Genomic DNA, 22,125 nt, shown 5'->3' with positions numbered 1-22,125 from the left:
TGTTTAAAAGTGCATTCATGGGATTAACGTGGCATTCTGCTCCCCTTTATCAAGGTACAGGTTTCCTAGGTTGTGCACCAGATGTCCTTAGGAGATGCTCTGGCATGAGTAGCACCAGATCTGGAACAGTGGCAGAGGCTGGGACTGAGGAAATGATGCAGGTCAGCCTAGGCAAAGCGAAGAAGAGCTGCAAGGGCGTATTTGCAGTAAATAGCTACAATCCTATGTCATTTCTAGAGAAGTGATAGCTCGTAGGAGTCTGTCCGACCCTGGCAGGAAAAGGTCCAGGCAGACTCCAGCAAGGTGCTGAAGGCATCATCTACTGCCTGGTCCAACCGTGTGTTCAATGATTGGTTTAATGATAGGGTTTTTGGAGTTTGAGGGATGTCTGTGTTTGATGGAGGTGGATGGCAGTGTGTAGGAAGGGGTGCTGAAGGACCGGTGATAGTTTGGTCTCAGAAATGCAAAGGAAGAGAAGGAGCTGTAACAGCTCACTAAGAGAAAAGCAGCATTTCTCTGGCGTCGGCATCGATGCGGGGCTCAGGATGAGCCAGAAGCAGACGGGGACTGCCCAGGTCCCCAGCAGGCTGGGCTGGACGGTGCAGCCCTGCTTGGCACCCACACTGTCCTGTTCCTTCCTACCGCCGCACAAAAACAAGCCATAAATAGCTGCAGGGTGGAAGAGGAAGGAACTGGATATAAGGTGAATGAGCTGATCGTAAAGCCTAAGTAATCTCTTTTTCGCATGTGCCCTGTGATGAATGAGCATTTGTTCGGGTTGGGGAAGTGACACCTCCCCTGCCTGGGGGAGAGCAGGCAGGAGCTGGTCCCTCTGCCTGCCGTGGTGCCAGCAAGGGCTTAACCTCCGTGTCCGCGGGAGCATCCTGTCCCGGGCATCAGCCTGCCGTCACCAAACCAGAGCAATTCATAAGGGCTTGGCAGCCTGTTCTGCTGCCAGAAGAGATTTACTGTCCAGTGCGTACTCATTTTAATTACTGCCAGCACTTAGGGGTCTTTATCTGTCTTCCTTTACCCACAGGGATGTTGTCAGTTTTGATAGCTAATCTGGAATTAAGCTGATGATCCATAAAGTAGGGCCACCCTTTGGCCAATAATTCACTGCTGTCACCAGCTTCTTTGTGCTATCAGGAGAGTGACCAGGAAAACTGATTTACTGACAGTTTCAGCATCTCCTCTGGAGCCCGTGAAGGCAGTAGAGGGGGTCCTGCTGTGCTGATAGACCCTGCGTGGTGCACGGTAGGGATTTTTCCTGCTCCAGGAGGTGGTATTTTGAGTGCTAGAAGTGAAGACTAAAACATTTTTATGGCTGAAGAGCCACAATATAAACTCAGAGCTGTGGTTCACCCCTGTTGGCACCCGTTGCCCCAGGCACCCAAGAGCAGTGCGTGGGGAGGTCGTCCTGGGGCCATCCCTTGCCTACCCGGCCCAGAGCAGGCAGGAGGTGCTGCATGGGGCTTGGTCTACCAAGTACGGCTTCAGCAGGTCAAACCTGAGACGTCTCGAAGCAGGCAGCACGGGGAAGTGCAGAATTTGCTTTTAGAGCAGCTGATAAAACAGCTGATGTGCCCAACTCGTCATTTTTCCAAGCACTGAAAATGACTTTTCCAGCTCCAAAGCCTGCTTCCACTTTATTAACATTTGATTAACGATCGCTCCTTGTTGTGCTGAGCTTGAAATAGGAGTACAATTAGGAACAGGTTTCTCCTCTGCCACATCTGCGCTGCCAAGGTGCATCCAACTGGAAGGGCCATAAGGAAACCACAATTCGGGTGTCCTCCTGCCAAAATGGGCTCTTCTGTCCATGGGCTAATGTTGTGGTTGGAAGTGCAGCGATTCCCGCCTGTGCACAGACGCACACATGCTCGCTCTTTTAAGACAGAAGTACAAATCGTGGTATTTACAGATATTTTAAAAGTTTTAAATATCCTTATTTTTAAATGGCATTTGGTGCTCGGTGCCAGGGAACATTGAGTTTTTCTGTAATATGCGTTGCATTTTGTTGCCGCCCAAGAGGGAGAAAGCTCTCTAGAGCTTGGAAAGAGGTAAGTAAAAATGATGCTGTTGATGTTGCCTTGAGTTTCTGCTTGTGCACACTCCTCTGCCACCAAGGCCCCCGTCCACAGAAAGGATAAACCGAACGGAGCTGCGAAATACGAAAGTGGAGTGGAGGGCACCAGTGAATCTCACGATAAGGGTTGGTTAAATAATAAAGAAAGTATTTGCTAATAAAAGATAATTTTTTCCATGCTATTTCCAGGGCTAATAAGCAGAGGAAGTGGAGAGAATCAATTCTCCTGTTGCATGCTTGTGTATGATCAGGCCACAAAATTCAAAACACATGAGTTTTCAAAAAGTCCACAACTTCAGCCTTTTAAAATGGGTTCCTTGCTTGTGATCAGATAATGACCTTCATAAGCAAAACAACCCCAGCTGTATTTCATAATGGGAATATACTTCTGTACATCGTAATGAGCTGTTAACAGGGAACAGTATCGTGTGAAAACCTGCACGTTTCCCATGATGCTGCCCCGATTTAAAAGCCATCCATAAATTATTCAGCATTGCAGATTTCAAGGTCAGGATTGGCCACAAGATCTAGTTTTTCTCCCCCCAAACCCAATGTTTTCAGCAGGCTGGAATTTAAAATAGAGAAACCCGACCTGTCGGGAATCCCGGGAGTTGTGTGGGAAGTACAGCGGTACCTGAAAGCGTGTGGCGGGAGCAGGCGGCTTGTGCGATGCAAGGGGAAATAACACCTTTGCTCCTCCAAAACTCTTTCTCACCAAAGGAAGGCATCCCAAGTTTTGCAGACAGGCCCGAGCTGGTGAGTTTGGTTGAGTTTTGAAAGGTTTCTAGCAGAGCCAGGGGCTGGTTTTCGCTGCTGGGCCCGGTTCCCAGGGTCCCCTACGTGATGCCAAGCAGCACCTGGACACATGGCTGGGGATCCAGAGGAGTTTCTGCACTAAGGCACTTTTTCTGCTGGACGCGAATACTCGATTATTAAGCATATATTACAATCCTGAATATTATTTTAGCTGCAAGTTCAGTCTCCGTCCTCTCCAGCTTTTTAGGTTTGATCGTATTCCAGAGGCTTACTAAAAACATGCAAAGAATTTCAGCAAAACTCTATGGAACACTTTTATTAAATTCTTTCGGTCATGCAGGCTAAATTAGATGACAGCTCTGTCCACCAAAAGATTACAAATATCAATCAGACTTCTCCCCTAAACTTATGAAGGAATTAAATGTTTTTCTAAAAGTCTTCTATTCCCCTTAATAATCTGTTTGGCTGTTCTCTTTACTTTACATATTTTTGAAGTATGTTGAAAGGGATGATTTCTGCCCTAAAGGAGCACAGTGCTTGTAGCTCACTGCCGATATTTTATCTGAATTTGTGGGCACAATTTTGGGTATTGCTCAAAGTGATATTTGCAATACTGCGGGCGTAGTTTCCAAACGGAGAAAACAGCTATTAAACTACAGTCCAAGGAACACAATGTTGATTTCTTTTTGGAGACAGGAGATTAATGATAAAAAGTATGTTGCAGCTCTCACTGTTTATGTTAAAATTGGAAAAACAAGACCAGGTGGCTCAGTGGGCTGGTGGGATGGTGAGCTCTGAGCAAAGTGGTTGTAAAGAATGAGGAGTTATAAAGATTTCAACATACGGTGGCCCGTCCAAATCCAGCTGAGTCATTACCCCGCGTTGCTGCATCTGTTTTTGTCTGGTCACTGTATGGTTATGAATAATTGTGTAAATCATGCTGGGATGCCCTGGGGAGCTTTCCTTGCAGAAAGGCTCGGCACACCGTTCCCATCTGGCTTGTTTTTTAAGCTGTAGGGAGACCACAGGACAAGCCAAGTAACAAAGATGTATATGGAGACCAGCCGGAGCTGCCTGGCGTCCCTCCTGCCGATGATCCGGCAGCTGACATGGCAGTGGAGGTACCGCAGCGCTGCCTGCCCTACCCGTCCGGAGGGTCACGATTTAAAAGGGATGAGATTGGAAATAAAACTGATGTACGTCTGAGCCGGTGGAGCTTGTAGTCAGGAGTAAAGGCTGTGGCCCACGTGTTTCTTGCCATGGTGGTTTTGCAGATGGGGGACGAATGCCCTGCAGACACCTCAGAGATGCGTGCGTGCACACAGGCTCCCACAATTAGTGCTCTTGTTTACATCGGGTACATTATGGTGTATTTTTGCCATTATGGTTTAGCATAGAAGAGTAGATAGGACTGTAAACTCTTACAGCTGGATGAATTATGGTTAAGTTAAAGCTATCTCTCTGTTACATACTACTTTAGCGATCACCAGACTATGTATTTTCCTGCCTCTTACCATAGGCTTTAAACCACAGGGCACGAATAAACTGTAATGTTAGGGTACAGACAGCTCCGCTTGCTATTTAAGGATGGAGAATCTATGTTCAGTCCACCAAATATAATTTCATAAAGCGTGCAGACCATCGGGGAGGTTGTGTAATGGTCGATGAGCGGGACTGTGGCTGCTGCTCTGGCCAAAGCCGAGGTATCTGACAGCGTTCCCGGGTCTGGATGCACCAACGGAGCGGGGTGGGATTTCCACCCTGCGCCAGGTCTCCTGCTAACGGTGCCAGTGGGTTTTGTGTCACAGGCTTCGTTTCTCCCAGAGCCAGCTGCACAATTTGACTCATTGAACCTCCCCCATGGTTCTCTCAGCAGGTGGGGAGTGCGTGGCCGAGGATGGAGCTTTTGTCCTGGGAAAGGAAGGAGCAGCGTGGCACAGGGATGTCACGTTCACTTGATCCAAAGTCAGGGTCCACATGGCATTTCTCAGAAAGTTCCCGTTTTATTGTGACTAGGAAGGCAAAGAAATTAAGTTGCTAATTTATGATGTGCCAAGAAAAAAGTAGTAATACAAGAAATGCTCAGTAATTTTGATGTTTGAAAACACACAATTGAAAAAATCCTGATTTTTCCCCCACCCCCCCGCTGAGCTTATTAAATCTGAAAATATCCCAAAGCTTAATTCTCTCCGCCAGAAAGTTCCTCTGCTGTTTCGGGTAAGTAATGGAAGTTGTGTCGCTGAGCTGCACGATGGGGTCCCGGCTGGCTTGCTCCATGCCTTGGATGCGGAGGAGTGAGCATCCTGCAGAGCATCCTGCAGAGCAGTGAGCATCCTGCCGCTGAGCGGTTGCGGTCCCCTTCCACCATGATGGGCTTAGTTTTTTTAGCAATGGTGCACTGGGGCAATGGGTTCGAACTGGCGTGTGTTGTAATTAGCTGCTGTGCGTGGAAGACCCTCATTCTACCTCGAGCGTGCTCTGTGCTGAGGACTGCTGTTAGCTGTGGGCTTCGTCTGGAGGAGAGAAATACAAGTGATGGTGTAAAGGCTTGAGCGGTCGGCGTGTTTGGTTCCTGTGCCGAGGTCTTCCCCATGCTACCCCCAGCGCTGCGTTTGCCTTTTGTTTGTTCGCTTGTTTGTTGTTGTTTTGTGGTTACACGGTATTCTGGGAAAGACCTGTAAACGTCTAAATAAAATAAAGTTCTTGAAGAGTGAACTTAACCGGTCTGAGCCAAAGCCTGTTGAAGGCCACGGAAAAGCATCTCCCGAGTTTCAGGAAGATGAGCTGCGTTTTGCTTCCTACCGTGGATGTGGGACCCGGCAGGGCTGTCACTCCAGGTGGACTGTTGCACGTGCCAAGGAGAGGTTTGCTGTGTTGTTTGATGCAGCCGGGGAACTCGAAGGGGTCTCACATCGAGCCATTTGTTTTTCATTACTGTATGCTCCTCTAATATAAACACTAAGGTATGTGGACATTGCCGTGGACGGAGCGAGCCAGATGCCAAAAGCATTCCTCTGAGGCTGTATAAACTTCGGCAGCTAAATATTTTAGAAACTGTTTTCTAAGGCTAGCTTAATAGTTTAAAAATATAACCTAGATTCCAGATATTAAAAAATGCCTTGAAAGGCATGCATATTGCTGCAATAGATGGAACTAACTAAACCCCTAAAGTATGCGGAAAGCTCCCATTTTGCAATATCTTCTCTGTTTCTTATCCTTTTCTTTTTTTTTTTTTTTTAGTGCCGAGATTAAATTCAAGAAGGCTTTTAACAGCAGAGTGGTAGTGATAGAAATTTTCAGCATATATTAACTGGCTGACTCACACTTTTTCAAAGTGGATCTGGGTTTATGATGAAATAGCTGGCTGCTTTCAGCAATAGAAAAATCAGAAAAGTAAGCAGGAAGAGGAAGCCGATAGCTTAAAATGTGTTTAATCCCTCCGTGCCCTGCGAAGGGGCAGTGTGGGGAGCTCCCACCCGTGTTTGGAAAACAGCCCTGACCCCGTGCTCAGTGGAGGTATTCGAATTGCTGTCTCAGGGATGTGCAACCTGTCACCGTTAGTTAGGACTCGGCTTTAAAACATCCTTTAAAAGATCCTTTTGTTGTGTTGCTTGGCTATCCCAAAAACTTCAGCTACCATCCCCTGCAATTCAAGAATGAGGAGGAAGACTTTTGGGTTATTTTTGTGGGGCACCATAAGGACCTGAGAGATGTGTCATTTCCTTTCACACGTGTTACTTCTCAGATGGGAGATAGCCCCTTGAAAGCAGTGAGAATCCCCGAACAGGGTTTCCTCTTGCTGGTTGTTGCCCCGTCTGGCCTAACTGTGGACACGTGTTTTGTAGCCGACTCCTGAGCTTGGGTGGCATTGGGCTCTCGCAGGGCTGGCAGACACGCTCCAGCTCATGCGATGCTCACTGGGGAGAAGCCGAAGGGCAGAATTACTCAGTGTGGTTTTTCCTCCTCCTTTTGTTTTTTCCATTGAGGTTTTGTGTGCAGCTTTGTCCATGAATGAACATGAGCTCGTCAGTGCTTTGGTGTGAGGAGCATGATGGGGTCCTGTCCCACTGTCCTGGCTCCACTGAGCCCTGTCCCCCTCTTGTCACCCGATACCCCTGCGAGCGCGGGATGAAGAGGTAGGAGGGAAGCTGTTGAATGACTGTGGTACCTTATGTCTTTCAGCTGCTCAAAGGGATGGCTTTGCCCCACCGAAAAGCTCCAGGCAAAACCCCAGAGGAGGAGGAGGAGAGCGGAGACTGCGATGATGAAGATGACTGTGGCGGAGGCTCCGGGGATGGAGAGCTGCGAGTGAGGAACCAGCTCCGGTTCTTAGCAGGTGATGGGGACAGTGGTCCTGCAGCAGCTGTCCCTCTGGGGGTTGTGGGTCTCGGTGATGGTGCAGGGAGCTGCTCTCTGCAGCTGCTCAGGTCCACTTGTTGCAGGCACCACCGATGCTCTTCACAGCCACGGCCCAGAGGCTGTTGATGCCCAGCATCGTGCCGGCTGGCCTTGGGGCCAGCAGGGACAGCAGCTGGAGAAGTAATGCCGCTGCTTCTCCAGGTCGGTTTTGCGGGGGTGTGTTGCGGGCAACTTATGGGAGAGGATTCGAGACAGGTTCCAAACCTGCCGTGTGTCCCAGAGTCACCCTCTTCTCTCCTTCCTGCTGCTGCCCATGCTTATGAGCTTAGAGATGAGCTTTTCTGCTTTCTGGAGGACATCAGAAAGTCAGTAAAGATCGTTTGACTGCAGCAAATTATGGTTATTTCTGATCTAGGGTTTAGAGACCTGTGGTAATTTTTTACAGATAACTCAGGCTCATTTTGCAGAAGTGGTTTAGGTACTCAGGAGCCTAAAACTGCATTGCTTGCCAGTATGAGTCGTGTCTTTGGTTGCTTTGCAAACGGCCGTGAGGCACTCCTACTGCTTTGAGGCTACGTTATTAATAAGGTAGTCCGTGGTCACCCATTGGGAGGAGAAAGCGAGGAACTGGTTTGTGACTTGGGCAGTCACACATGCTGTTGGTGTGTACCTTCTCCCCGGTCCGCTATCCACTGTCATCTTCCTCCTGGCTCCGTGGAGCTCAGCAGCATCATCATCTGTTTTGCTCACACAAGCAAGAGCAGGCTGTTTGAGGCCACGTCTGTCATGCATGAGTGGTGTCCGCTGGACGTGGGTCTGTGGGCTGGAGGCTTGGCCCGATTACTGCTGGTTCCAGTGCTGCACAGTGCTCTTCGAGAGACCAGACAACTGAACCTGGATAAAATCAGCTTTACAGCTTTGAAGTTTAAGAGGCAAATTTGGGCTCTTAAACAAAGCACAGATGTTTATAAATTCCCTTCCATTGGTCTGGGATAATTAAAATATCCTTAATGAAGTGAGAGCTGAAATATTAAATGCCAGTTTCATATCAAAGATTATTGACACATTATGTAAAATATATAAAATACATATATTCAAATATTGGGTAAGGGAAAGAAAAGGCTTTTTAAGTCCTCTGATCCAGGTCTGAAAGAGAACTGAGAAGGATAAAATGTACTTTATTTCATCCAAGAACTAAATATCAAAGTGTACATTAAGGGAATACAGGTGATCCACATTGTCCTGAGTCGAGAGCAGAGATACGTGTTTCATTTTCTGTGATCTTTGTGTCACACCTTTGTGCTATTTTTAATGTGTTTCTAATTTCCTGTTATAGCCTTGCCCATAATATCATCGGTGATCTCTGAAGCAGTGTATATCATCCTTTTTCTATCTCTCTAGGCTAGTTCAATCACTGTATCCATCTCCCCAATAACTTGCCTGTCTACCAATTTACACCTCTCTTGTCACTGCGGTGTGTGCACACGTAGTAGGAAAAGATGACTTGTCCTCCCTGTGCTACTCTGCTTGAGGTTGTTTGCTGCTGCCCTTGCTACGGGATGGGTAAATATTATCTTTTAAGCAGCAGTGGTTTTGGGGCATTGTGTTCCTGGCAGGTTAAGTCTTTCAGGTTGCTGAGAGTGTGAGGTTTATCCAGCACAGCTTTTAGGCACTGACTGGCCTCAGAGGACACGAGCTGTGCCATCGCGGTGGCCAGGGAGACTTTCTGGTGCTTCCTCACTCGCCCATGCCGTAATGCTCTTTTTTTTGTGTTTTGCTTTAGAGCAGAAAGGCAAAGCTGATCTGACAGTGACAGAATCCTGTTTGGTTGGTATAGGATATAAACTGTGACTCTGTTCAAGTTTTATGTTGGAAACAAGCCCAGAAAAAGTTGCTGATGGTGTGGAAATACTCACTTTCAACATTTTTGAGAATGGTATTTCTTTTTACTTTGAAAGGGTATTTTTCAATTAATTTTTTTCCCCCATCATATCATATCACATGTACATGACACGAAATAAAAGGGACCAGAAGCCATTCCACATTTCCCCCTCCCCTTTCCACAAATTCTAAATGTTAGGTTAGCATGCCGATTTGAAATGATGCCAGGCTTTGAAATCTGGAAATACTTTGCAAAATGAACTTCTACGTTTAGCGTGGCTTTATCTCTCTCCTTCCCAAGGTGGTTACCCTGTAATAGAGGCAGGAAGGACTGGGAGCGGCTGGGGTTGAGTTACTGACTCCCTGGTTTTATCCCGTGCTAGATGCGCTGCCGTGTTAAGGCAGGAACGTGGCTGGACGGCTGGGAGGGTCTGAGTCGTAGCACAGTGGTCAAACCCAAAAGCCTCCTTCGAGCGTGTTTGAGTGCCTCTGCCGACCCTCGGAGGTTTGCGGTCAGGGGACACAGTTTGGGTGCTTTGCTTTCCTTTTCTTAGAGGCTTTGTTCAGCTTAGGAGGAAATTTCCTTTGCCCTGTGGCGGCAGCGGGGATCTCCTCCCTTGCGGAGGGTTTCCCAAGCCTTGCAGATGGGCTTGGGGAGGAGGAGAGGTGGGTGCCTTGGGCTGGCGCTGGGTTTGGCCAGCAGTTGAGTGAAAACGTTGGCAGAGCGTGCCACCGCCGAGGTCTTTGCATCTCTTGGATGCAGTCAGAGTTGCTCCTGCTCACTGGCGTGGGTGCCGCTGGTCCTGCTGGCTAACTGCAAACAGCTGCTCAGTACTGGCCTCACCGAGATGTCCCCTCAGAAGGTCTTGAAAACGTGGAGACAAAAAAAGAGCAAAAGGAGAAAAAAACCTGTCAGTCTCGAATACAGACTAGTTTTGATTTATCGCCTGTTGTATAAAATGTAACCTTTGTTTCCTATTTATAATGAGCCTGTAATAACTGGACAGTCAACTTAAACTTTAATGATTTAAACATACTTGTAAACTGTCAAGTCAAAAGTTTGTGAGTGACTATAAACATATGTTGGTGAGCGCTATATGCTAATAAATTCATTATTATGTTGCCCCAGTGGGAAACATGGAGATGGCAGGCTTTTTTTTACGATAGGTCTTTTATTGTTTGTCACATCTGCAACACGTTAAGGATTTTGAAGGCAGATAATGTTTACAGTAAGGGGGAGGACTGAAAACCTCCCAGCTCAGAGAAGAGTTCATCCTGTTTGTCAATGGAGCAACCGTGGAGCCAGCACCCTAGCCATACAGCTCTAAAAATAGAGCTGTGTACATACACACACATATATTTATGCCACACCAATGGCAAATCATGCCTGTGAATAAATTATAGTATTTTCCCCCAAATTATGAGTCAGTGCAAACGTCTTCCAGGCTGTACGATGCAAACATGCGCTCGCGCACCACTGGGATCAGTCGTCCTGCTTAGGGCACCCAAAGCAAACAGAGCCCGGGGTGGCTGGCGCTTCGCTGCTGCTCCAGACAGCCACCCACTAATTAGCTCACCTCCAGCGTTCTCACTCGAGATGCCACTTATAACCAACGAGCCCGTTGCCAGGAAGCCTGAAAATAAAACATGGGTGCTGGAGAGGCTCCCGCGCCAGGCAGGGGGCTTTAGCAGGCGCTGGGGGAGAGGAGGTGGATGCTTTTCGGGGGGTTTGCAAAGGTGGTGCGGTCCAGCTCACCTGTGTGGGGATGCTGTCCCCCTGGGCATCTTGCAAGCTTTGCCGAGAGGAAAAAAATCCCTTTTAGTGGCCGGAGCATCACCCGGGGAATGTTCTGAGCGATCCAGCAACCGGGGGAGTAGGAGGATGAGGGGGGAAGATCTACCCTTCCAAAATATCTGTGTTAGGCAGTAACAAAAGTTGTCTTGGGAACAGATGGATTTGGCAGAATTAAGTAGAAATATTTTGTCCTGGGAAGGGAAGTTGGCCTCATCCCATGAGATATGTAAGGATAGATGTGTGCAATAAAGATATATAAAGATGGCTCTGCAAGTTTGCGTGTGTAAAACAGCTCCCCTGCCTGGCTGTTCCTGCTGCATAACCTGCAGTTAGCTTTGCCTTTCTGCTCTCCCTTAGCTATTTCTAAGGGGGAGTTTGTAGTTCGAGCCCCCGGGGAAGCCCCGAGTTTTCCTGCAGCCTTCCCATTTGCTGCTCCGGCTGCCGCCGCGTGCTGCCAGACCAGCCGGGCGGGCTGGACCTCTGCGCAGGTTTCCAGCAGTCCATGCCGTACCCAGGCGCTGGATGAAAGTCAAGATCAGTGCAGTGTGTCCCTTGATTAGCCCAGATCTGTAACTCTTTAATAGCTTCTGGCTTGCTTTGGTTTATCCTCTCGGCAGGGTTGTTTTGAGAGCTCTTGTCAAATTGCAGGCTTGAACATCACCGTCTGGGCTGGCCGAGCGTGACCTCTTCCCAGGTGGAAAAGCTTGTTTGTTGGTAACCCCTTTATACATGTTACAAAGGTGGCGTTGCTTCCAAAGGGGAATATAGGCACGTCGCGGAGCGGGTGATGTCTCCTGCAGCCACCTTTCCAGAGAGAAGGGGCTGCCGTGTTCGTATGGCCATGCCCTGTGTGGGCATGGAGCAGGACCCCCCTGTTTTCTGCCTCACACCATGTTTTTGGAAGCTGCTCTGAACCCCCGTGAGTTGCAACTTTCATCCTATTCTGCTTTTAAACATCCCCAAGTGTCCCAGGAAGCCCTTCCACATTATAGTGGTCTCGCTGCTGAGAGTCATTCCTGTAGCTCAGCCTTTGGTAACCTTCCTCTTGTCACCCCATTTTCTCTCAGGTTTATTTTTGGAGGTGCCATCAATCCGAGCTCCTGCCACCACCCCACACCCCCTGGCCCCATGGCAAGGAACTGGAGATGCTGCTGCTACGATGGCATTTGAATTGCTTTTTCATGGGGTGCAAAAGGCTGTTCATTTTGGGGAGCAAACAGGTACCAGCGGGTCTCCCTGCTGAGGCGGTGGCTGTGCGTGGCAGCGTGGGAGGCCAGGCAGGGTCGCTTTGGGTGCAGCCCTCCTGGTTTCTGCAGCCCATTCCTGCGGGAAAGTTTCCTTAGAAGTGGGCATTCGTGCTGGAAAAGAGAACGCTCCCAGCCTGGGAGAGCTCAAAGTCTGCCGGGGCTCACTCTGTGCTTGTGCTCGTGCTGGGAGACAGACCAACAGTAGTTAAAATATTTACAAGATCATTCTTTCCCATCCTTTATCATGGTGATCGCTTCTCTGCAAATGCCTTCAGGGTGCCCCTGTCCGAGGGGCTAGTATCTGCTGATATGGCTCTGCTCTCGGGATGTTCATCTGCCTGCTGAGAAAGACATTTTCAAATACCTGATTGACTTTTAAAATGCTCCTTCCGCAGGTGGAAAATGTCCCCATCTGTGTGGATTTTGCTGACAGCGCAGGGCCACGTGGCTGTTGTGCCTTCCTGCTGTACAGCCTGCAGGCTTGTATTGTCCTACTGAAAAATATCATGTGTACAATATCAATATTTATTGTACGGGGCTCTGCTCAGCCTTCAGCAGAGGTGCCCTGTCCTCGGCTCACACGGCGGGGTGAGCCGTGTCGGTTTGACGCAGCATCCTTCCACTGCTTTTTTCTATTCTGCTAAAAGCTTTAGGACTTTTAACTACAATTTTTGTAACAGCAACTTTTTTTTCTTTTTTTTTTTTTTTCCCCCAAAGAGGGTGCTGTTGAATGCTTGACTGAAGCAAGGGTAGCAGAAGCATACTGTTTTACAAGACATTCATCCTGTCCCAGGGTGAAAAACTGACAAGGCCAAATGTCAGCTGGATTATCCTGATGGAAGAGCTGGAATTGTACCAACTAAAATAGTGCAATAGCTTGATTGTTGCTTTTCTATTTCAAGTGTTTGTGTTTGTTGAAATTTCTCCTTTTAATGAAGATTTGGTTGGAAGTCAAGAATTCTTTGTCACTGTCTGAATATAAGCTAGAAGATGGAGAGGGAGTCACATGTAGCAGTTGGCTGGAGCTCTAATTGAGTGGCAAGTTCATTAATTCACTTTTGACGTCAGCAAAAATGATTTTTTTTTTTTAATTGACAGACTGGGAAAACTATTGGTGCCTTTCAGAGATGGGCTTGCTTATAGCACCCTTCAGCTGGCTGTTTGTGCCGCTGTTACTCTTCCAGGCCTCACATTGTACATAATGTATACATTTTGAAGCGTTCTTGTAACTTTTGTGCAGTGGTTCCCTCCAAAGAAAAAGTTTAAGTCCACAACTGAAGAACTAGAAATTCATCTATCAGAATAAGTTTGCACTTTGAGAAAAGCTACGTATAGGCAAAAGCATCTATGAAATCAGCAAGTAAATCTGCTGGACATATTAATCCCATGCTCCTGTTTTTCTGCTTTCAATTTTTTAAAATTTTTTAAATTTTTTAACTTTTTCAGTTTTGTGCTTACAGGTTGCAGATCCAAGTCCATCTGAGCAATTTGTATCTGGAATTTTTAGGAGCTGACTTCCACTGCTCCTTCCACTTGCTCGGTCCATTCTGACCCAAAGCAAAGAATGATGTACCAGGTTTTTTAAAGCAGGATCAGTGGAGGGCATGTAAATCCCCGATATCCTCATATCCATAAATCACATGCATCATGTTCCCCATGTGAGCAGACGTTGGCCTAGATCCTTCTTTGGGAAGCCTCGATCAGCACAGATGAGGCTGGTTCCTGGGCTCAGTATAAGGTGACTGGGTGAGGTTGAAGGGTTGGAGACGCACTGAAGGTCAGATGAGATGATGCTTCTGCTCCTACACCATACAAATGCACAAAAGTTTTTGTGAATCTGTGATCGCTCATCAATCCCAAATGTTTATAATGCCAGTCTGCTGGCATAAAACCTCTATTCAGGTTGCAAGTTTGAATAACAGCTTGTATTATGCAAGAGCGTCTTAAGGAGAGACTTTTCAACAGTGTAATTTGGGAGCTAATGTATCTTTAAATTGTTACTGAGTGCAGCATTTTACATGACTGAACGCATCAAAACAATTTCAAGTATGCAAAAATCTGCCCAGTTGCAATAGTGATAGTCATATTTATCTTTAAAGGATGATGAATCTGTTTTTCTGTGGCTGAAAACATGTGAATTCTTCCGAAGCTGGGAAACAATTCCTGACTTGGATGCAAACTTGCTTTTCTTTTTGTGACATTTTTCATTGCGGAGAGACAAAATAGTTTAACTGGATTTCTTTTTAAGGGACGACAATAAAAGAATATTTCAGACAGAAGCAGACCAGGTGCTACTTGCTAATGGACCAACAGGATAACCCTACACTGATAGTCAGGGCATCATATCTGTGCAGTTTGTCGTACAAAGAGAGGTTTGTCTGTGAGCCTGATAACAACATAATGTGTTGATTGACTTTTCACGGAGGAGAGGGTGCCCCTTTCATGGGTGGCTTGGCTTTTACTAATGCCTTACTGCAGGTAAGCTGATAAGAGCGATTACGGGGATGTAATAAATGAGGCTGTAGGGCACAGCGCTGCTCGGCGTTGCAGGAGAGGGCTCCGGCCCTGGAACGTGTCCCAGCCATGCCAGCCAATGCGCGTGCCCAGCACTCATGTTGGTGTGCTGGCACTCAGCTGTAAAACATCCTGGAGATGCCCTGTGGTCATAGGGCTGGGCCATTCCTCTCTTGCCTCATGGCTGCTATGTCTCCTGGTCTCAGAGACATGGGGGGATGCGCCCTGCATGAAGAAGGGGTGCCTTCTCTCCTGGCAGCATTTCCACTCCTCTGTGGTCTAGGACAGGCTGGTTCAGCTGGGATTCCTTCCTTGTGGACTGCTGGATCAGTCTCCCTCACTGCGTTGTCTTTAGCCCTGGTGCAAAGCGAAGACGGGTGGGTGCTGAGTGCCCATATTAGCTCATGGTCCTTGGGATCGCGCTGCAATTTGCCATATCTGCTTATACTTTAGGTGTCTTTGACCACCTGGGCACCACTGAAGGGGAGCAGACACGGGGCAGCACTATAGCTGAGCTACTGCTTGGTGGTACTCAGAAACCACAGCCACCAGCTGAATGCAAGACTGGGGTCAGCAAGACTGGGATCCTTTAGCGCACACGTTGTGATGCTGGGGATTTGGCTACAGGCAATGGCAAGAGTTGAACAGGAGGAACGTCACGTAGCAGGGACACCCAGAGGTTACATGGAGTCAAAGTCACAAGAAGACAAATTCACAGAACTTAGGTCCATCAAGGGCTATTAAACACAGCTTGGCTTGGGATGAGCTTGACGTGCGTCTGCCCAGAAAGCGCCTTGGGGAAATACAACTATGTGAATAACTGGAGACACAATTAACATTGTGACAGGTGGCCCTGTCTTATTGAAAGGGTCTAGGAGAGGGTCCTGGGCTCTCAGCTGTGGCTGCTGCACTGCTGTCCATCGTCTTGCCCTGAGGGAGATGTCCAAGAGAACAGACGGTGTTTGAGGTGGACCATGGAAGCCACCACTTATTGGAAAACTTTTGGGTACAACTTTCAGAGCACTTTTGAGCCCTAAAGGCAAAAAGATGGGAAATGCTGAAATTCTCTAGACTGCCTTAAAAATCCTGACCTCTTGGTTCCCCTCTTCAAATTTGAACAAAGGTGTTTGTTTTTACATAGGATATTGTGGTGATGACCTAGCAGTGCAAGTTGCAGTGTCGCATTGTGGCAGCAACCAAAGGCTCTGGTGAGCTGGTGTTTACTTAGATGTGGTTGAGTGAGAACCTACACGGCAGCCATCTCCTTACGCGGGATCCAACAGGTTCTTACTTGTGCAGATGGGAGCATCACATTCTTGAAAATTAGTTTTTACATCTTTCCATAAATATAAGTGTATGTATCTATGAACTAATCAAGCCTGACTAAATGAAGCTGTGATTTAAATATCTGGAAGATGTCTGGATCTTTCCAAACAGCGATGCTCCCTGGAAAGTCATGGATTGTAGCCTGAGTGGAGGAAGAAGCATTGCCTGAGATGAGGCTCTCAAAGCTAAATCAATGGAGAGACCATGCTGGACTTGCGCGCGGGCCTGATCCTGGAGACTGATGCTGGTGGTTGATGGTCTCCAGCAGAAGGAAACACAGACCTGACCAGAAAGCAGCCTGTCTTTTTAGTCCTTGCCAAAAAGATATCGGAAAGAGGGAAAGGGATGCTCCTCCAGAGAAATCTCTCAGGACTCATTGTTTTTAATCCATATTTCTTTCCCTCTTCTCCCCACCCCTCGCTTTGCAAGTGAAAATAGTGTGTGTTTGGGTCTGGGCTGCAAATCACTCATCAGTCGGTGTATTACCAGGACATGATCGGTTACTGAGTCAACACTGCTCTGTGCGCTCCAGAAACGGGGGATTCATCGCCTGTCAGGACGAAGCTCTCTTCGACTGTTGTGCATTAGCCATGACCTGTGTGCGCACATCTGCCGGGGCCGACACCAGGAGTAACATGAACTGAACCAGGTGTGTCTGTCCGAGCGCTGGCTCCCCGGATTCCCAGGTGGATCTCCAGCAGATCCCCGACCCCTCGTACGGCTGGGATGGATGAGCTGTGAACTGGAGGAGGGATGTCCTCCTTCCTGCGCGGTGGCTGGCGGCGGGCTGCACTCTGCCTTCACCATCCATCCCCGGCCCTGGGGGTTTCCAGGGCTTTCGTGGCTCTAAGGAGAGCCCAGATGGCTTTCTTCCATATCAACAAATTTCAGGCAGCCAAGTGCTTCTGAAGTTTGCTGGCCTTGCCAGCTTTTCTGAGTCTATGGTGCATCTCATCTGGGGCAAAAGCGGCTTGACCCCAAAACTTAACCTCCCCTCATGTTGTTTTTAGGGCAGGTCGGAAACTTCCTGATGGGAAGACTTTGTGTTGGAAAATGCCTCTCTGCTGGAACCGGGATGCAATGAAGCATGCTGGGGTTTTGGATGGGATCTTTTTGTTTTGGAAATAAATTGAAACATCTTTCTTGTTCCTGCAGTGCGGAAACGCAGCAACAGCCTGCTTGCCCAGCATTACTGCAAGGTAATGCTGTCAGCTTTCACTGCAGAGCGGCTTCTTGTCTAAAAGTCTGCCTGAGATTACGCTTTTAATTATACCACAGAAAAAAATGAAATCCAAATGAATTGATTGGACTTTATTGGAGTGGTATGTCAACTTGCCTTTTTTTTTTTTTTTTTTTTTAAAACAACAGAAAATTTGGCTGCGTTTTGCTTTTGTTCTGCTTTGGAGCAGTAGCACATTCCCTGTTTTCTGTGGGAATGGAAATCTGGCATTTTGACCAGCTTCTGTTGTTTCAGAAAATGTCTTCAATGGTGTTTGGGGCTCTCGACAACATCTTGCTGTCTGTTCCTGCTTTTCCTTCGCTCTTTGCTTCCCACGGGACCTGGGACGATGCTCTGCCTTTCCCTCCTGTGGGAGGCTGGGTCTGTGCCCAGCGTGGATCTTGAATGCAAACCCAGCCCAAGGCCGTCATCTGCCAGCAGCACCTTTCCTTTCCCACACCTTCCTTCTTCTGAGGGCCCTTCCTGTGTATCCCATCTCCGAGCAGCCGGGAGCCAGTGCCCGAAGCACTGCCTTGGGGCTGGCTCTTTGCCGGATGCTGAAGGACCCTGTGCACTGCTGCGTGCCCAGGATGCTGCTGTGTCCCTTGGCTGGCTGCTCCCTTGGTGGTCATATGCCGTGATGTGCGGGGACGTGTGTATTGTGGTGGCAGGTACTGCTGGCTGCTGTGGCTGCATCGGGTTCGGCAGCTGGACAGACTGCCAGGGCATCTGTCACCGTCTCAGTCCAGCGCAGGAGTCCTGGCAGGATTTCTAAAATGTAAATTACAACTGCAACGTGATACACATCCTTTTTCTTCTTTTTTTTTTTTTGTTCCCCCTCCTTCCTGTTTTAATTCAGTATCTTGAGTCTCTGTAAAACTGTTGGACTCTAAGCTATTTTGGAGTTGCTTGTGTCCCATGGATACTGGAGATGCTTCCTGCATGGGGAGGCAGACATCTGCTGCAGCCTGTTTTCGGACTTTTTTGTGTTAGGCAGACTGCAGTTGGCAGGTGGGAGCTGGTGGTTATTATCAGAGTCTGAGTAATATCCTCTGCCTCCCTGATAACTCTCCGCCGGCTGCTCTGCAGCTTCGGTACGTTCACTCGTCCTCTTCTGGTTCTGTGTAGATCATTCCAGTAAAAAGTAAATAAAATAAAAAAAGTTGTGTGCTCCCCAAAGTCATCACAGAGTACAGCTTGCAATATCTCTTCCTCTTCCCTTGTCTACATAAATCATCTGCTAAGGGAAGCACAGAGAATGTGAAAGAATGCATTTATATACCTGAAACGCTCTCCTCTCCCCTTCCCGCTAAGGGCAAACTTCCCCACTTGTGCTTCAGTGTCTGTTGGCAGGCAGCGTCTGATGTGCTGTCGCCTTCGATTTCCCTTCCTGGCACTCTTAGCTTTATTTCTACCTTTGCAAAGACTAAAAGAGGCTCAAGGTTCAGAGGAGGGCCACGAAGATGATGAGGGGGCTGGAGCACCTCCCATATGAGGACAAGCTGAGAGAGTTGGGGTTGTTCAGCCTAGAGAAGAGAAGGCTGAACCTTATAGCTGCCTTCCAGTACCTGAAGGGGGCCTACAGGAAAGATGGGGAAGGACGCTTTATGAGGGAGTGTAGTGCTAGGTAATGGTTTTTACCTGAAAGAGGGAGATTTAGATTAGATATTAGGAAGAAATTCTTTACTGTGAGGGTGGTAAGGCACTGGAACAGGTTGCCCAGAAAAGTTGTGGATGCCCCATCCCTGGAAGTGTTTATGGCCAGGTTGGATGGGACTTGGAGCAACTTGGTCTAGTGGAAGGTGTCCCTGCCCATGGTGGGGGGGTTGGAACTAGATGACCTTTAAGGTCCCTTCCAACCCAAAGCATTCTATGATTCTGTAAGGTGTGCCCAGCATTGTGCAGCTGACATGTGGCTGTGCACGACCACCTCCCCGCGGCTGCTACGTGGTCTGTCCGGGGGGGCTTTTGCCAATGGGGCAGGTTTTTCCAATGTGGGGGCAGTGGGCCATACCCGCGGGGGGGGGGGGGTGTCACAGCAGTGCCCTGGTGCTTTTGGGGGAGGCATTTGTCCCAGATAAGCAGGCTGTGCCAGGGGAGCCACTGTGGCCGGGTGCAGGGAGCGAAGGCTTTGCACGTGCTGCGTTCCCCTCCTGGGCTCTGGTGGGACGTTCCTGCCTGGCTTGGGCTTTGGTGCCAGTCAGAAAGCTTTGCCCTGGTGAGGTGGTGTGCGTGCGTCCGGGGCAATTTGGGTCTTGCAGCTCCTGTGGGGATGGAGGTCCTCTATCTGTCCTCTCCAGGCACCTCCTTGCCCTTTTTGGTGCCCCCTTCCCACCCCCCATTTGCTTTATTTAACCCAGAAGCATCGGGGGATGCTCTCCAGCCACTCCTGAAAACGGAGCTGAATGGTTTCTCTGGAGCCCCAGGCCACTGCCCAAGATCTGCTGACCCTTGTATTTCCAGTGAACGAATACCAGCTGGTGGGTCAGGTTTTGATCTTGGAGGTTCAGCTGACGTCTTTCCTTCTATTTTGCTTCTCTGAATGTTTTTAATGGCAGCAGTGAGTGGCTGAAGGCAGCAGAAGCGGTACAGTACCGTGGGCAGAGGTAGGTCTGGTGCAGCCTGGAGTCTCCAGCTACAAGTGTCCCCCATGCACAAATAATTCCGCTGAACTCGGTCCTCCGGTGTGCGTGGAGTGGGGCACCAGCTTAAGTATCTTGCTGATACTTAAGTGTCTGCTGGGCCAGACACTTAATGCTATTAGCAGACACTAAATAGGTCTGTCTTATTTAGTGGCCTTAATTTATTAAATCAGGCAGCAATACTCTTGGAAAAGCAGTGCCGGAAAAGGGAGCAGAGCGAGCTGTAAGTTTCCAATTTCTGCTGGATCAGGCCCCTGGAGATCCATGTGATCTGGTGCATTGGAGGCAGCGCTATTGCAGTGACTCATAAACAGATGTGCCCAATTTACATTGCAGCTTAATACCTTTGTTTAAAAATAAAAAAATGTTTTTTCAAGACAAATGTGTTAAAGCAGATGTTTCCAGTAAAACAAATACTTGTGTGATTTACAAACAACTTCCCACCACCAGAACTCATTAGAAAATGTGGAAAAAAGAAAAATGGTTCTGTGTACCAACAAAAAGATAAAATAAAATCCAAAAATAAGGACATAGCAAGGAGGTATTTCTGCACATTGAACAAAAAGAACTGCTGTGCTTGGGTTGGGAAGCAAGAGGCTTGAAAGTGATTTTGGTTGCTAATAGCAGTAAGACTAACCCTGACCAGTTGCATACATTAAGGAGCAGAAACCTGTCTGTAAAAATACTTAACCAGCTCCTGTTATGTGGGTTACGGGGTAACTGGGCCCACTGTGTAGGATTGCTCAGAGGTTCCTAAATCACTTCCATCCCATTGAAACCTACACTGGGGGACTGGATGGCTGCAGGATTGCACTAACCCTAAAGCAAAGCCAACAGATACAGCCCCTATAGCAAACCCTGCTCTAAGGGATCCCTCCCTGGGCATCTTCCCCTCTGCATCCCTCAGCTGGGCTGGGAGATGCTTTCTCTGCCTCTGCCTTGACGTGCAGCTCAGGCTTTCTGGGGCCGTGCAAACCCGTGGTGTCTCTGCATTTCCTCGTGGGGCTGTGCGGGGCTGTGCCCGTCCAGCTGCTCCTCCCAGTTTTTGGGAGGCAAAGGCAGGCATGTGCTAAGAAACTCTTATCATCTCTGGTCCCTTCGGACCCACTTTCCGCCCGGCTCCATTGCGGGGCTGCCGTCACACAGTGCCTGCAAGCCCGGCACTCATGTTACATACAATTTGACACCCCATGTGGTCTTAATGGGTTTCCCAGGCTGCAGCTGCAGCATAGCCAGCACTTTTTGTTAGCTGCAGGGGCTGACAATTCCCCTTTGCCTTCCAGCTCTCCGCTGCAAAGGTATCATATTTTTTTAATGCACTTGTCACCTATTTCATCTGGGCATTTGTTGCTAAAGAAACAGTGACAGTGGATGTTTGTGGGTCAGCAGGGTGCTCCTCTAAATCCATCATTGCTTGGCACTTGTGCCCTGGGCAAATGGCTTGACCAACTTCTGAGAAGACACGAAGTCATCCAGACAGGTGACCACAGCATCGTGGCTTCAGCCCCTGCCTCTCCCTGCAGCTTTGCTAGAGCATTACGGGCGGCCTCCGGAGTGACCGAGTCTGCGTGAGTCCCATGCAACGCGTGTGGGTTTGACCTAGCGAAGGATGCCAGCTCTGCAAATGCTGCAACAAGGGTGGTTTCTGGAGCATCTCGAAGCACCCATGCATGTCAGGGCGCCTTCCCATGGTTCTGCTGGCAGAGCTGCTGGGGATGTCTCTCCCAGGTGGATGGGTTGGGAGGATGGGCAGAAAAAGGCAGCCTGGTGGTCTTCTGCAGCCTGTCCCACCCGGGGAGGGGTGACACAGCAGCCCGGGAGCCAGCGGCACATGAGGAAGCAGTGAGTATGATTTGAGGAGCTTCTGTTGCTTCTTGGTGGACAGACACGGGATGTCTCATCAGGGCTGCAAGTTCATCATTACGAAAAATGACCCGTTAGCATCAGGGACCTGCTGGGTTGTCCTTAGAAATAGGGGCTGCACTGAAAGATGGCTGTGGGACGGGGACTGCTCCTCACCCTCCCTGTTTTGTGCTGTCTCTCTGGTTTCTGTGCCTTGCCATAAAGAGTGTTTTCAGAGCAAAACCTTCACAGGGGACTTGCTGGGACGTGTCCAGAGGAATTAAAAGCATCCCAGGAGGAGGAGGCCACCACTGCAGAGCATCTCGGGGCGCTCAGAGGTGCTTTTCCCAGCTCGCCCATCAGTGCTCGTGAAACCTCGTTGCAGCCTTGGCTCAGTTTTAACCATTAGTGAACGGAGGATTGCGCTCAGCTCTCATGAACCATGAGGCTTCGGT

At 48.6% G+C, this 22,125-nt stretch overlaps 1 protein-coding gene across 1 annotated transcript in view; it reads left to right on the top strand.

The window, feature by feature from the left end:
- The window catches only part of GPC3 (glypican 3), a 147,348-nt gene that overhangs the window by 113,199 nt on the left and 12,024 nt on the right, over positions 1-22,125 (top strand). Inside the window, exon 7 of the mRNA XM_009331761.1 lies at positions 7,028-7,181. Coding sequence (XP_009330036.1) covers positions 7,028-7,181 — 154 coding nt within the window. The remainder of the gene's footprint in view (positions 1-7,027; positions 7,182-22,125) is intronic.

Source organism: Pygoscelis adeliae, unplaced genomic scaffold, assembly GCF_000699105.1.
Source record: "Pygoscelis adeliae isolate BGI_AS28 unplaced genomic scaffold, ASM69910v1 Scaffold79, whole genome shotgun sequence".
NCBI classification, from domain to species: domain Eukaryota; kingdom Metazoa; phylum Chordata; class Aves; order Sphenisciformes; family Spheniscidae; genus Pygoscelis; species Pygoscelis adeliae.
Note: the sequence above shows the minus strand (reverse complement) of the source record. Positions and strands in the feature narration are given on the sequence as shown.